Source organism: Acanthochromis polyacanthus, chromosome 6, assembly GCF_021347895.1.
Source record: "Acanthochromis polyacanthus isolate Apoly-LR-REF ecotype Palm Island chromosome 6, KAUST_Apoly_ChrSc, whole genome shotgun sequence".
Lineage (NCBI taxonomy): Eukaryota > Metazoa > Chordata > Actinopteri > Pomacentridae > Acanthochromis > Acanthochromis polyacanthus.
This window is the reverse complement of record NC_067118.1, coordinates 5982-21649: the sequence shown is the minus strand read 5'-3', so window position 1 is coordinate 21649 and position 15668 is coordinate 5982. Positions and strand designations below refer to the sequence as shown.

The 15668-nt window shown below is 37.5% G+C and overlaps 1 protein-coding gene and 1 long non-coding RNA gene across 3 annotated transcripts; both read left to right on the top strand.

Annotated features, from left to right (window-relative positions):
• The first annotated feature begins 6 nt into the window (after window positions 1–6).
• Window positions 7–1642, top strand: LOC127534522 (uncharacterized). 2 transcript variants are annotated; one of them, XR_007942678.1, is made up of 3 exons: window positions 7–312; window positions 683–744; window positions 1338–1642. It is a non-coding gene; the product is annotated as an uncharacterized LOC127534522 (long non-coding RNA). The 2 variants fall into 2 exon arrangements; XR_007942679.1 differs by lacking the exon at window positions 1338–1642 and adding an exon at window positions 868–923.
• A 3556-nt stretch (window positions 1643–5198) lies between these two features.
• LOC110946221 (tumor necrosis factor receptor superfamily member 14-like) lies at window positions 5199–15194 on the top strand. The gene is made up of 10 exons (XM_051950145.1): window positions 5199–5482; window positions 7024–7157; window positions 11234–11327; window positions 12181–12306; window positions 12691–12846; window positions 13339–13426; window positions 13533–13717; window positions 13823–13856; window positions 13942–13999; window positions 14083–15194. Exons 1-9 carry the CDS (start codon window positions 5464–5466, stop codon window positions 13949–13951), a joined length of 846 nt encoding a protein of 281 aa, XP_051806105.1. The 5' UTR covers window positions 5199–5463; the 3' UTR covers window positions 13952–13999; window positions 14083–15194.
• The last annotated feature ends 474 nt before the right edge of the window (window positions 15195–15668 follow it).

Here is a 15668-nt window from a genome sequence, read left to right as displayed (position 1 = left end):
CTGTTTTTATTTGAATGCATTAAGATGTTCCAAACAAACAACAAAAGTGAGTGTTTGTGAGGGATAGAAGTAATTGTTACATTATTCTTATTTATTTTTACATTATTCTACGCAGATGGAAACAGAACCATATGTTTTGTTTGTTTAAGCCCATTACAAAAACGTTTGATTTGAAGTTCCAGCCTCTTCCAACTTTGTTCCAAGTATTGCTTTAAAATGGTTTATTGTACTTTTATTTACTCTTTGACCAGGCACATTGCTCACAGCCTATCTCCTGGCCCTTGGAGGCAGCTTGGTGTGAATGATGTTCAGGTGAGACATTACTACATTGCATTTGCTAACATTTGCTATTTCCTTGCCATTCTTTTATTAAAAACAACTGCAAATTATGCTCCACCAACTGTGGCGTGTGTTTTATGGTAAGAACTACTCAGTATAGTGTTATATCGATTGACATCATATAAAAGGGTTTTTCTGCATTTAAACACACTCTTTGCTATTGGGAAAAAACTGTATCCTTCGACAGAATGTGCCTAATGAATTATTTAAACCAGTATCTCTGTAATTGTAATGGGCAGTTGTTGATTCAGTGAGGTTTTAGTGCAAATGTGACACGTTATTGTTGACTGTAGCGATGGAAGGTATTATTTTTGGAAACATATTATTAATCTTTCGTTCACAGGAAAACATGCTGCAGATTAGAAGATGGTGGTGTCTTGTTCTCCTGCAGAACTTCCCCATGCTGTAAGCGCCCTCAGTATCACACTTTTAAACCAGATTCTTTTAAATCACGTTTTACTGTATTCACTGTCATCTGACCTGCATGAATGTTTCATTGTGAATGTTTGTTGTCATTAAATCACCAAGATCTGAAGAAGAGACATTGCAGCAAAGAAAAATGCAACGAGAGCAGAAAAAACTACAGGTGAGAGGTCATGTGATAAGTATATAGTGAAACTATTGCTCAAAGACTGATCCCCACCACTTATTTCAGATGTGGCTGAAGTCCCCCTGAAATGTTTAGGCTTTCAGAATCTGCCACTGAAGCATCAGGTATTGTTCCAGCCAGCATTGTCTCACACATATCCATCAAGGTTGTTGAGGTTCCATGTCACAGAGCAGTCATTATTTCTCTGTGTACTTAAAATCAACCACTTAAATCTTGCGTTTTCACTGTGCCTGTATACACCACAATCTGTTTCCTTTCTAGATGAGGCTGAGAACAGGACTGGGAACAGGAAACGGGGTATATTGCCTGAGATGGGTAGTCTCATTTCAGTGTTTTCTGCAATCTCCGAGCCTTTACTTAAATAACTGTTTTCTTTATTTTTGTTTAGGAGAATCCTTTGGTCAGGGATGCAATGGCGGCAGCCCGGTAGTGTGGGACCAGAACTTTCAAGGGAAAAATTTCCCTTCCCCAAGTTGTTACCATGGCCAAGGAGCAACGCGTGAGGGCAGTGGAACTCCTGTGTGTCTGTGATGGCCAGGAAGAAGAGGAGACCGCTGATCTCAGAGAAACCGTTCCTTTTTCTTTTTAGTCTGCAGGAAGACTATGAGACATTCTGTCAAGAAATCATTGACAGGAGAAACATGAAGGTGTTTGTGCTTTTGACAGAAAAGAATAAAGTTGTGTTCAACGGTGCTGAAGCTTAATTCATTACATCTGACCCCTACAAATGTACATGGTTGTGAGTTGTACAGACTCTGATATATTATGTCTGGCATAATCATATACAGAAAGTCTCTATACAGAGATCAGAGATTATGTTTTTGTTTCAGTTATGTAGAATGAAGGCCAAGCTAAGAGCCCTCTTTTGATTTGAGGAAAGACATGTAGCATTGACTGTCAGTTCAGTCTTATATCCTTGAGTGGATTAGTGACACTTTAAGAAAGTCGTTAGTGCAAAGTTTAAGAAATCTGTGTTATCAGCCAGGAATAACCATGCATGGTCAGGTATCAATGGCAGAGACATTGCTGCTGTCTCTGATCTCCTTTAATGTAGCTGATATAATTCAGTGTACAAAAAAATCCAAATGTGTCTATGTATGCTATATATCACAAATTTCACTTCACTGTTTCAGTCCAGCTAGCCCTAGTTAGACAGGGTTTGAGTTAGGTGAAAGTTGAACCCAAGTAAAAAGTTGTGTCGGCTATAGTATTACAACTCCTGGCAAAAATGATGGAATCACCAGTCTGGGAGGACGCTCGTTCAGTTGTTTAATTTGTAGTAAAAAAGCAGATCACAAACATGACAAAAACTAAAGTCATTTTATTTTGCAACTTTCTGGCTGTAAGAAACACTAAAAGATATCAAAGAGGAAAAGTTGTAGTAGCCAGTAACAATTACTTTTTTAGACCAAGCACAGGGATAAAATTATGGAATCAATTCTGAGGAAAAAAATGATGGAATCACCACATAAATTCTCATTCCCAAAACTAGCTCCCATATCAGATTAAATGTGCTCGTTAGTCTGCAGTTTAAAAGGAGTGATCACACCTTGGAGAGATGTTGCACCAAGTGGCTTGACATGAATCATGACTCCAACATGAGAGATGTCAGTTGAAACAAAGGGGAGGATTATCAGACTTTTCAAAGAGGGTCAATCATCACGAATTGTTGGAGATATCCCAGATTGGTTCTGCAAATGATCATCAAACTGACGTGGGATGAGAAAAATTGCAGTAGCAGCATCAAAACCAAGTTTATTTGGCCCAGCAGCAACAACCAATCCACAGTCTGCATGAGCAACAAGCTGGTTTGGTTGGAAATCAGCAAACTGGTGTGCTGCAGCAACAACTTCCAGTCACTCTTGGTCTAAAAAAGTGATTGTTACTGACTACCACAATTTTTCCTCTTGATATCTTTTAGTGTTTCTTACAGCCAGAAAGTTGCAAATTAAAATGACTTTAGTTGTTTTGTCATGTTTGTTATCTGCTTTTTTCTAAAAAAAAATTAAACTGAACGAAAGTCAACGTTTAACTCCGCCCACGTTGAGCCACGCCCCGATCTGCGGGCTGCAGTCAGGGCTTCTCCCCAGATCTGAACTAATAATTGACTCTCTACTCTTCCTGCAGCGCCCCTCTAGTGACCTCCACCACTACATTTTCAGCACACATTACCGTGATAGCATTGCTTGTGTCGGCTATACACACTTCGTGATGTTCCTGTAAACATTCGCAGTCTTCAAGAACTACGACACACAACGAGCGACACATTTTACACCAATCACTGCCGTCTCAGGACAATATTGAACAATATTGCATTTATATTCCTTTCAGACCTCAAAACGGTGCAAGTGGATTTTATCATACCTGTAGGGCTACTGATGAATGCTTCTGAGACGAATAGGTCCTAAAAAGCACAGGAAACCTCAGTTCTGTATGGTCGGTAAAGACTTGTGGGAGGAGCTGTGGAGGGATTTGGGGATTTCCACACTTCAGTTCAGCACTTTGTCCTGTCTGAACGTGTCGTGTTGCTGTCATTAGTGATGGGAGATCGAGGCTTTGATGAAGCTTCAACACTTTATCCAATACCTGCTTCATTACTCGAGGCTTCACTGACACTCAGTGCTCGAGTAGGACATCTAGTGGTCAATAAAATGAAGTGCAATTGATTCATGTTTCTGATTGGTTCATGGATTGTTTTGGATTTGATTCGCCATGCACGTTCCTGTTTCACTACATTAGATGATTGTATCTGTTCTAGTGGCTACAATAATAATAATATTACCAGCAATAATAATGACAATAACTACTGAAGAGCCTGTTTCTTATCTGCCATGTCTGTCTGTAACCCTATATACTCTTCACTGATATTCTGTGTTATGAAACATTTAAGCGGTGCTGCTACATTCATGAGATGTACTCTATAAGTACAGACTGATGCAATTTTCACATGAGGCTGGTGCAAATACAGATTATATTATGGATTTTGGCAAAGTATGTCTTGGGTTAATTGGTAAAGAGGGTGTGCTTGTGTAACTGGATATGATTTTTTTTAACAATGTATTAACAGTTTTGTATGCAGGTACATATATGCATTGCAGTATACCTTACAAGACTTACTCAGTTATGCAAATATTTTTAACCATAATGTGGTACTTGCACGTTAAACAGATCCTCATAAAATAAGGAAATGAAGAGAAAAAGATGGGGGGAAAAAATGAAATAAACATGTTCTCATACATGCAAATACATAAATACAGTAGTTTATACAGAACAGCAGGTAATCCTGTCATTCCTCTCATTCTGGCAGTTCCACGAGGTTTACATCACAACTGTTCATTCCACCTCATCACTTTCATCTGTTAAATTCATGGATTTCAAAAAAGCAATAAAGGTTCCCCACGCTTTCTCAAACAAATCCTGTCTCCCTTTTCGTATATGTGTCACTCTTTCTAGAGGAAAGGTTATTAACATCTGCCTCACCCAGTCTACTAATCTTGGTATGCAAGTTTTTTCCCAAAAAATGTTGTAATGTAATGTTTTTGAATGCAGGAGGCTTGAATCTATTATTATACGCTCACTCTTGGTGTACTTATGTCACCTTGGATAAAGTCCCAAAATAAAGTGAGCAGGGTTCATTGTAATATTTTTAGAAATAATATTCTCTATTGTTTAAGTCTTCCCCCAGAATTTTTTTAACCTTTGGGCAATCCCACATACAATGGTATAAAGTTCCGTTTGCCTCATTACATTTAACACATAAATCTGGGATGTTGCTGTTAATTTAATTTAAGTGGTGTAGTATATGTTCTCAACAACCATTTGTATTATAGCAATTTAAATCAGGTATTGATTGATTGAGTGTGGGCTTTGGTGCAAATCAGTTCCCAGTCCTCTGATGTTATGGCCATCTTTAGATCTTCTTTCCACTCTTTTCGTTTTTTTAACAGTCGCAGTTACCTTGATATCAGGCAGCAAATGGAAATTATGCCATACACAGGACCTTTTCCTGATTGGCTCCTGCTGCAGATCTATCTAGCTAGCTAGCTAGCTAGCTATACACTACTAACTGTCAAAGCAACGAACGGCAGCAACAAAACCAACCTACTCTGCGGAAAGTCAGTCAAATAAACGACACTCTGGGATCTCCTATCCCGGAACACACTCAATCCCGCCGAGTGATTCACAAAACAAACCGAACCAATCAGGTGATTCGAAGCAGTTGAGTGCTTCAAACGTCACTGACGTGATTCAAACGTCACGAGTCACATGACCAAATCAAGCGTCGGCACAGTGGCTCGATACGATTGCTTCATGAGCTACCGCGCATGTGTTGAAGCCTCGGGTATCAGAGGACCATCACTAGCTGTCATCATATTTTTATTATTTTAAATCGAATATAATGTTTACGATATACTCCAGTCCCCCACGACCCTAATGAGGATTAAGCGGTGTAGATAATGAATGGATATCATATTTCCGATGGTCCTTAAACTACTCACAGCGCCGTGACGGAAATGTTTTGTCTCATCGACGGTAAGAGTCCTGAATTTCTGTCTGAAACTACAATGTTATTTGTTAAAGTATCTATAATCAGTATATTGTATATTCCGTATGTTGTTATAATGTTGGTAGAACTTCTCGGTGTTTCCGTTTGTGCAGAAAACTGCAGCAGAATGTCGTTTTATTTACTTTACGTGTTCAGACTTCAGAGCTAATTTCCTGATTCACAGCAGCTGTTAACGTGTTTCTTTAGAATAACTAGAGAAAACAGCAGCATCTGACTGTTTTACTCTGGAACCTGCAGAGTGGAGCTGATTTTAATGCCGCAAAGAACCAAGAAAATAATCTTTAAATAGAAATAAACAGTGAATGACGGTAGACAAAGAAACCCCACCCTGATCTGAGACTCCAACTGTTTGGTTCCAGTTGAGATATCTGTTGTATTATTAAATACACACTATCCTGGTCTGATTAACCCCTTAAGTGTCAGATTAGTATAGAACCTAAAAAACTTAAGAATCAGTGAGAAACAGCTGCAAAACTGTGAGTGAAAACTGATCCAATACCTCTTGTGCTTGTTACGCCTATAAATATATTGTCACAATTGCATAAATATTTTATGTATCTTTCTTCCATAGCTTTTCCAGTCTATGGTTACAGCAGCAATACCATGTGTCTGCAGACCTGGAGGCTGCGGCCTGCTGAGTAATCACACCTAACGTCTCCTGTCTCCCAGGACACGTCTTGTGTCGACGCATAACTTGGCTGAGGCCTGTAACATGAAAACTGAACAACTTTATAAATCAGAGACATCAGAGAGAATTTATAAATATGATCAGTTTCTGTGTCTCCATCAGAAGAACAGACTGAGGTCTAAAGAGAGTCCAGGACTGTTTCCAATACCTCTTGTGTCACAGAAATGAAGCAGAACAATCCTGAGATTATTCTAGTGACAGCAGGGATTCAGTGAATGTATCACACTGGTAACCTTGAACACTGGCACCAGTTGTTTCAGAGTTTTATAAGCAATAGAAAGACTGTTAATGGTAGAAAACTGGTTTGTTCAGTTGAGGAGGAAGACTGGAAAGAAGTTCACATTCTGTTAAACTGTAATCAGATTAACTTCTCTTGTGACCTCTGATCCTTCAGAGTTGTAAAACCTGCCATCATAAGATCAGAAGTCTGAGCTGATAAAAACAGTTTGTGTCCAGAGATCAGTCTAATAATCACACGCTGCTCTGTGACCAGAAACATTCAGATTTATTCCTGAATCAGGCTCATCTGAACATCTATCAGTGTTAGAAAAGGAATTTTGAAAGGAAACAAACAGAAGAAGTTAAAATAAAGTGAACTTTGAGCAGCTCATCATGGTTTAATGAACTCTGTTATTTCTGACTAAAGAGAAGTAAACATTAAGCTGCTTCTAAACAGCTCTGCAGCTGCATGTTGACACTTTAAACTCTTTTCCTGCACAAATCTGGTGCTAAGCAGGTTAACAATGATTCTGTTCCCCACAGTAAACAGGTTTCACTGCTGGTTAGAACAGTTTTGATCTGGTTTCTTTCTGCTTCCAGATGTTTTCCTGCAGCTACAACTCAACAAATCCCAATTCTCAGTGAGGTGGTGTCTTCAGATCAAGAAAAACTACAACTTTCCTCCTGAAAAAATGATTTGGAGAAGAAAACTTTTGACACCTGCAACATTTTTGGTAAAACAACTTTGTATTTGACAATCAGTCATTTATTCATCAGGTTTCATCTGATCTCCAATGTTTCTGTACTCTTACTTCATTTTCTGACTTTTTCTTTCTGATTTTCCACATACATGAATAAAATCAGGAACTGAAGCTGCTGCTGTGTTCATCATGTGAGGTGGGAGGAGACAGTTTGGTGAAGGTGATGTTAGACTGAGGTCCAGAAATATCTCTGGCAGTGCAGTAAAGTAGGAGGACGTCTGACTTTAACCTGTTTGACCTTTGAGGTTCAGATAAGTTCAGTATATTGTGAACTTTGGGATCACTCCACCCTAACAGAGCCACGCTGACAACTGTCACACAAATGTGATCTTAACAACGTTCATATGACTGAATGAATCAGACTGTGTGTGACTTGTTGCTGGTGTTTCTATAAGTCATCATTAAATGTGGTCTGAATGTGGTTTTGGTTCATGCTATATACTTTAGAGTAAACTCCTATAAACATTCCAGAAATAGTTCATGAATCTCAACAGTATTATTGCAAACAAATGTACATATTGATTTATCCAGTTTCATTCTGTAACTCCTCCTATGAAGTATAACTTATGTGTGAGCAGTTGTTGCATGTTCAATACCTGCATAATTCAGCTGTAGTTAGAGATCATCATCACACGTCTTTATGGGTTTAACAGGACGACAGCAGTACAGATGTGTTGGAGAGACTCTATTTCTCACCTACAGATGCTATTTCGATACTTCAGGCAGTTTATGTTTGTTCTATATTCTAGAGGGCTCAGTATCGTTGCAACACCTCAAAAACCACACTGGGGAAGTGTCAGCTTGAACAAACTCTGCAATGTCCTATATATATACACACACACACACACACACACACACACACACACACACACACACACACACACACACACATACACACGTGGACAAAATTGTTGGTACCCCTCAGTTAAAGAAGGAAAAACCCACAATTCTCACTGAAATCACTTGAAACTCACAAAAGTAACAATAAATAAAAATTTATTGAAAATTAAATAATCAAAAACAGCCATTACTTTTGAATTGTTGATTAACATAATTATTTAAAAAAACAAACTAATGAAACAGGCCTGGACAAAAATGATGGTACCTCTATAAAAGATTGAAAACTATTTGACCAGAGTGACATGATTAACTCAGGTGTGTCATTTAATTGACATCACAGGTGTTTCCAAACTCATAATCAGTCAGTCTGCCTATTTAAAGGGAGACAAGTAGTCACCCTGCTGTTTGGTGAAAAGGTGTGTACCACACTGAACATGGACAACAGAAAGCGAAGGAGAGAATTGTCCCAGGACATCCGAAAAAAAATTATAGACAAACATCTTAAAGGTAAAGGCTATAAGACCATCTCTAAACAGCTTGAAGTTCCTGTGACAACAGTGGCTCATATTATTCAGAAGTTCAAGACCCACGGGACAGTAGCCAACCTCCCTGGACGTGGCCGCAAGAGGAAAATTGACGACAAATTGAAGAGACGGATCGTTGGAATTGTATCCAAAGAGCCCAGAGCAACCTCCAAAGAAATTAAAGGTGAACTCCAAGGCCAAGGTACATCAGTGTCAGATCGCACCATTCGTCGTTGTTTGAGCCAAAGTGGACTTCATGGGAGACGACCAAGGAGGACACCACTGCTGAAAAAAACTCATAAAAAAGCGAGACTGGAATTTGCAAAAATGCATGTTGACAAGCCACAAAGCTTCTGGGAGAATGTCCTTTGGACAGATGAGACCAAACTGGAGCTTTTTGGTAAGGCACATCAACTCTATGTTCATAGACTCAAAAACCAAGCATACGAAGAAAAGAACACTGTCCCTACGGTGAAACATGGAGGAGGCTCAGTAATGTTTTGGGGCTGCTTTGCTGCATCTGGCACAGGGTGTCTTGAAAGTGTGCAAGGTACGATGAAATCTGAAGACTATCAAGGCATTCTGGAGAGAAATGTGCTGCCTAATGTCAGAAAGCTTGGTCTCAGTCGCAGGTCATGGGTCTTCCAACAGGACAACGATCCAAAACACACAGCCAAAAACACCCAAGAATGGCTGAGAGAAAAGCGTTGGACTATTCTAAAGTGGCCTTCTATGAGCCCAGATCTGAATCCCATTGAACATATGTGGAAGGAGCTGAAACATGCCATTTGGAGAAGACACCCATCAAACCTGAGACAGCTGGAGCTGTTTGCTCATGAGGAGTGGGCCAAAATACCTGTTGACAGCTGCAGAACGCTCATTGACAAATACAGAAATCGTTTAATTGCAGTGATTGCCTCAAAAGGTTGTGCAACAAAATATTAAGTTATGGGTACCATCATTTTTGTCCAGCCCTATTTCATTAGTTTGTTTTTTTTAAAATAATTATGTTAATCAACAATTCAAAAGTGATGGCTGATTTTGATTATTTAATTTTCAATACATTTTTATTTATTGTTACTTTTGTGAGTTTCAAGTGATTTCAGTGAGAATTGTGGGTTTTTCCTTCTTTAACTGAGGGGTACCAACAATTTTGTCCACGTGTGTGTGTGTATATATATATATATATATGTATAATCTTTCTTTTAGTACACATGATTTATACCTTTTTAAACAAACATGTATCTATAGTTTGGTAGACTTGTTACACTGTGCATTTGCTGCTGGTTTATGCACGACTTACAACTTTGCTGAATAGCAGAGTAGAGCTGGTGCCAGACAGAGCAATTATTAAACTTAAAACTCGTAAAATGGAAAAGAAACATTTATTTATTTTCTGACTTTTGGGTTCATCCACTTGATTGAGTTGTTTTGTCTCTAATCGTGACAATAAACAGCAGTTTCTCAATAAAACAAAAAGCTCCAATTAGTGCTACGAGAAGAGCAATACTTGTTGTTTAATCAGCTCTATTAGTGGATTAATGATGATGTCAAGCTGCTGTGATTGAACCAAGGAGGAGTTTTCAGGGTCCAGACAGCTGAATCCACCAAACTGACTAAGACAACATGTATTCTAAACATCATTTGATTTCCCCTCAGTAAATCCACTATGTTGGCCTCGCTGTGTGTCTGTGTTGACATAAAGGATAACACCAGTGTTTCCTAACTTGTCCTCTATTGGATCATGTTCTTGGGTGTAAATGGGGGTGGAAATAAATGAACAGATAAAAGCCACACAGTTACAATCCAGTCTGGGACATTTTTAAACATTACTGGCTCACTGAGTGATTGTTTCTGTCGTTATCCTGCCATGCTTTCATGTGCACTGATACCAGAACAACTTTCTGACATCATTACAGTCATTCTCTCTGCAAACATGATGGTCTCTGTATGGACAGAAGAGTTTTCATGTGTTTGTAGCACAACTAACCACAGTTTCAGTGTCCCACCCTGGAAGTAGTCTGTGAAAGCTTTGCAAAGTCATTTTATTGTCCCAATTTTAAAAGAGGACAAACAATTAGTTGATATTTTTCATGTTTTAGGGGGTATCATGATGCACTTTCTGGACTCTGGATGAATCAACTCTTCTTCTGTGACACATTAGACACACATTTGACTGTAAAGGAAACCAAATCTGTAATGTTCTTATAATCACAATCTGAGCCTGTCGATGGCAAAAACAAGCATTTCAACTTTGACTCAAACATAATAACCCATGAGATTACATTGCAGCTGTTTGGCGGCTGTCGGAAAAAATGTTCTTTTTTAATACTTGACCAATCCCAAACATTTTTTCCTCTAATCATTTTACACTTGAGAAAGCAGAGAAATGATGCCAAAGTTAAAAAATACTAGATTTATCCTTTAAATGTCGTTTAAGTCAGGCGGATATGTTGATCTCGAGGTATTGTCGAGGGAAAATTTGGCCAAAATTAAAATTAATTCTCTCTCCTGCGTAAATCAGTTAAAGTGAAGAAAAATGGAAAAATATTGTAACAAGTTGGCATTTCTGTCTGATAACAGGTAACTTCTTGTACCATCATCACCTCACCTCAGGTCTTCTTCTCTGTCTCAATTTCACCTGAGGCTTCACTGACATAGAAAAACCTTTTCTTATCTCTACAGATCATCATGATGAAAGTCTTCACTGGTCACACTCTAACATGTCATCCAGCAGCATATCAGATAGGGAATGAATGCTGTCCAATGTGTCCTGCAGGTAAGATCCAACTGGATGTTTTGGTCATCACATGTGACGTCCTGTCCTAGAACATGCATCTGACAAATAAAAAAAAAGATTAAATAAAAGTAAACTATTTTTTTTAAATATTTATTTTGTGAACTTTGTATTGTAAAAAACACACATTAAAATAGTCAAATGACAGTTAACAAAACAGTAAAATATATTAATTTAAATTAAGTGTAAAACCAATACATTTGTAGACATTTATATTATATATTTTGGGAAAAAAACACTTATTTTACAGTATTTTCCTTCAAATATTACAATCAAACATTTTCAAGAAATGTAATTAAAATCTGCAGTCAAACTTTTAATTTGACAGTTTTGACCTAAATTACCATTAAGCCTCTTTAAATAAGTGTCAGAGGCTCAAAACTGTCTTATTTTGAAAGACACAGAAAGTAAGCTGTTGAATTAAAACACTTTATTTCAGTTTATTCAGATTGAATGTATAATATCAATAAATGCATTCAACATAATAAAAACAAAGTTTGTTTATTTTCAAAATATAATAACAGAGTTTAAATATGAAAGTACAGAAAATTATAAAACTAATAAAATTTAGCTTAAAATGATGAGGAAAAGCTTTAAATTGATAGAATGAGCATTAACCTTTATAGCAAGAACTGCATTTAAGTTAATTAGAGCTTATTATTGTCATTTAATAGCTGTTCTAAGAGAGTTATTTTCTGTAAAATTAAGATTTTTTTTACAGTGTAGTTTCATCTATTTGGGATAACAGTGTAGCAGGCAACATGAACTGTATGAGAGTTTAGTTAAAAGGAAGCAGGACTGTGTTAAACTAACTTGTTAGTTTTGTTTTCACCAGGAAGTCGAGTTAAAACTGATTGTACAGAGTTCAGAATGACATCATGTCTGCCCTGCCTCAAAGGAACCTTTGTGGATAAACCCACTGGGCAGAAGAAGTGTTTTGACTGCACCAACTGTGATGAAGGTTTGTTGATTTTTTTTAGAGATGTTCTGGTGGAAACTTGGCTGGTTACGGCTTGTTCCTCTGTTATTGCTCTATAATAACTGAGGCAGCTGCTGAATATTGATGTAACAAAGTCATCACAGAGACGCAGTTTGATGAGTTTATTACACATGATTGACCGAAATGACAGACTCTGTGCAGAAACAAAGTCATGAAAAGACTGTAGGATCAGATTCTTTAAGTATTTCTATGAAACAATGATGAGCTGCTGTGTTAGTTACTGTAATGATAGACCAAACTCCCAAAAATCAAATGTCTACTTGTTGATATGTAAAGTTACTTGAAATCAAATCCAAATGATCTATTTTCTCAAGTTCTCTGTGCATCTTCGATCTTTCCCGACAGGTTTGGGTCTGAAGGTAAAGACATCATGTACAACAACATCAAATACAGTTTGTGAACCACTGGAGGGATTCTACTGTATTGATCCAAGAGGGAACAACTGTGTAGCAGCACAGAAACACACAATCTGTCATCCAGGACAATCCATCAACCAAACAGGTTGGTATTTCTGGTAAAGTTTTAAATGAGAACAGCATAAATTCAGGGAGTCTGACCTTATTATAGTTTCATTTAGTTGTGATTTGAGTAAAGAAGCACCAGAATTAGACAAAAGGGAAGATAAAATAATGATCTGATCTGACCAACAGCTGGTAAAACTACATCATCTACACATTTGATCTTTTCTTTCTCTTTTTGTGTTGAACCAGCCTCAACCATGTCTTCACATTCACCACAAAACACAGTTTTACCAAAGATTCTTTGTGGTTCTTGCAGCTAAAATTAGACTTTATTAATGAATGTTTGCTGATTTGTCCTTTAATATTTTCTTCTGCTGATTCCAGTCTGATCTTCTCCTCAGCAGAATGATTAACTGATTAAATCTGTTGGATTGTTGTTCTGTCTGCTCATCATTCATCATGTAACACTTTGAGTCCTTCATAATGTGATTCTGAAGTGGTTTCTACAGATCTATGATTTGTGTTTGTGCAGGAACAGCCTTCACAGACACTGTGTGCTCTGACTGCAGCAATGGAACATTTTCAGATGGAACATTTACATCTTGTCAGTCACATACTCAGTAAGTGAAGCTTTAAATCACACATGGAGACTCCTGACTTCTAACAACAGCAGAGAATCTGTTGTATCTGAACATTTTCCTGTAAAATGTCCTTCTGTCTTTACAGATGTGAATCCATAAACCTTAAGCTGATAAAACCAGGAACTTCTTCTACTGATGCTAAATGTGGAGAAAAAAGTTCAAATGTTGCAGTACCTGTCACCATCCCCTGTGTTTTACTTTTTTTATTAATGTCTGCTGGATTAGTTTATTGGTTTTACTTCAGAAAGAAGAAAATGTCTTTCAGAGAAGGTGAGGATGACAGAACAATGAAAATGTTAACATGGTTTTGCTGGATGAGAATATTTTCTGCTAAGTGAAGACTATTAAGATGTTTTTTGTTGTTTTGTTTCATAGCAGAAAAAACACAAGTTCAGCCATTCTCTGTCAAGTAAGTTTATTTCTGTCTTGTGTGTTCACTGTTGACAACACTTAGTTTGTCAATGAAACTGAATTATGTCCTTAATTTTTTTCAGCCTTCGTTAGAAAATAGAACAGAATCACCAGAGGCAGTTCCTATGAGAATATCATCAGGTAGGGCAGCAGTTTGTTATTCACTGAAATATTTATGAGGTCAATGAAGTTTCTGCTTTAAATGAAAGTTTTTCTCTCCTCAGACTAAAACCACCTGCAGGACAATAAGTAGGACTCAGTGTCCTGCAGAGTAAATGTGCTTCAGAGTCCAGTTTTAATCCATCTGGATGCTGACACATCATCTTTGCAGTTTACTGAAGTAAAACAACAGTTTCCTGCTTCCTGCTGGATCTTTGTCTGACTGTACAGAAAACAAAGTCGCTCCGGAATGCAACAGATGGAAAATAAATTTAAAGACTCACTGACTCCATTGATCTTCTGCTCACAGTTGGAGCAACTTCAGACTGAAACTGGACTTTAAATGAGGACAAACTGCTGGAACAGAAGATAATGGGTCCTTTTCTGAAGCATGTTGGACTAATGGCTGCCATGAGGGGGAAGATTTTCTAAACCTCTGATCGTTATTTTATATAATTATGTTTTATAAACTCTTTTCCACTTATTGGACATTTTTTCATCTGAAAGGACATTGACCATGTAAAATCTTTAGTTGTAACTGAGCTCAAATTGCTTGTTGCTGATAGTAACAGTGGGTGAAATGAACACTGACTGTTAAACTTAATTCCAGTCTTTAAGGCTTCATGATAATGTGTTCCAGTGTTTGTGAAGCTGCACAGGTTGTAAATCTGAACAGATGCAGTCCTGAATTTGACATTTTTCTGTGGAAAATTACTATGAAATGAAAACTATATGCTATATTTTTATATTTATTCATCTGGGACTGCTAACACAAGTGGAATGGTTTATTTTTCTAAACACATTTTTATGTTTTCAGCCATGTAGTGATTTTATGTTGAGTCTTTAAACTATTTTAAACAAAACTCACCACCTTTAGAGCAGCACAAGTTAAGGTTTAAAGAGTCGACTGTTTGGTGACGCTGCAGCAGAAATGCAGCTCTGGATGGATGTTTGTAAAGAAGATCAGTATATTAATGATGTACTGAGGCTGAATATCAGTGGAAAACAGGTGGATGTGTTCAGACTGTTAGTTTGTGTCTCACCAGGAGAAACCAGTTTGTGGTCAACAGCACACTGCAGTGTTATTTCAATGTTTTTTAATGTTGTGAAGCACTTTGTGGTGCGATTTCATCGGATGAAAAGTGCTATACAAATAAAGATTGATTGATTGATTGCAGTTCTAATCATTTGCTTTTTTCATGTTCTTGCAGTTTCTGTTCCTCCGTTTCATGGTGAAAGTTAAATTATTTCACTTTCCAGTTCAGTGTGTGTTTTTTTTTTTTTGCAATATTGTACAGATTTACATGAGCAATTCTTTTATACTTTGATTTTAGTTTTTTACTACCATTTAAGGCAAAGATGTTTTGAGTCAGAGGCCACAGAGTCAGAGCAGATGATAAAGCTGAAATGTGTCTTAATATTTTCAGATTTGATGTTGACACTGTCCCTAAAGGATAATTCTAGTTTATTTCCACCTGTAATAATTCCCCTGGACAATTATTAGGACAGTCTTGGATCATTTTAATTTTTTGCAATAGGAGTTCACAAATAAACTAAAGCAGCATGGAAGACGACATTTGGAGGATGGAGAAAGAAAACTGGTGTTGTCCTGCATTTACTGCTCTGCTTCCAACTGAGGAAACCTGCTGAT

Coding starts and splice junctions, on each gene's coding strand:
- LOC110946221 (XM_051950145.1), top strand. Junction 12,307..12,690: donor CTGCACCAACTGTGATGAAG/GTTTGTTGATTT, acceptor CTTTCCCGACAG/GTTTGGGTCTGAAGGTAAAG. Junction 13,718..13,822: donor GAAAATGTCTTTCAGAGAAG/GTGAGGATGACA, acceptor TTTGTTTCATAG/CAGAAAAAACACAAGTTCAG.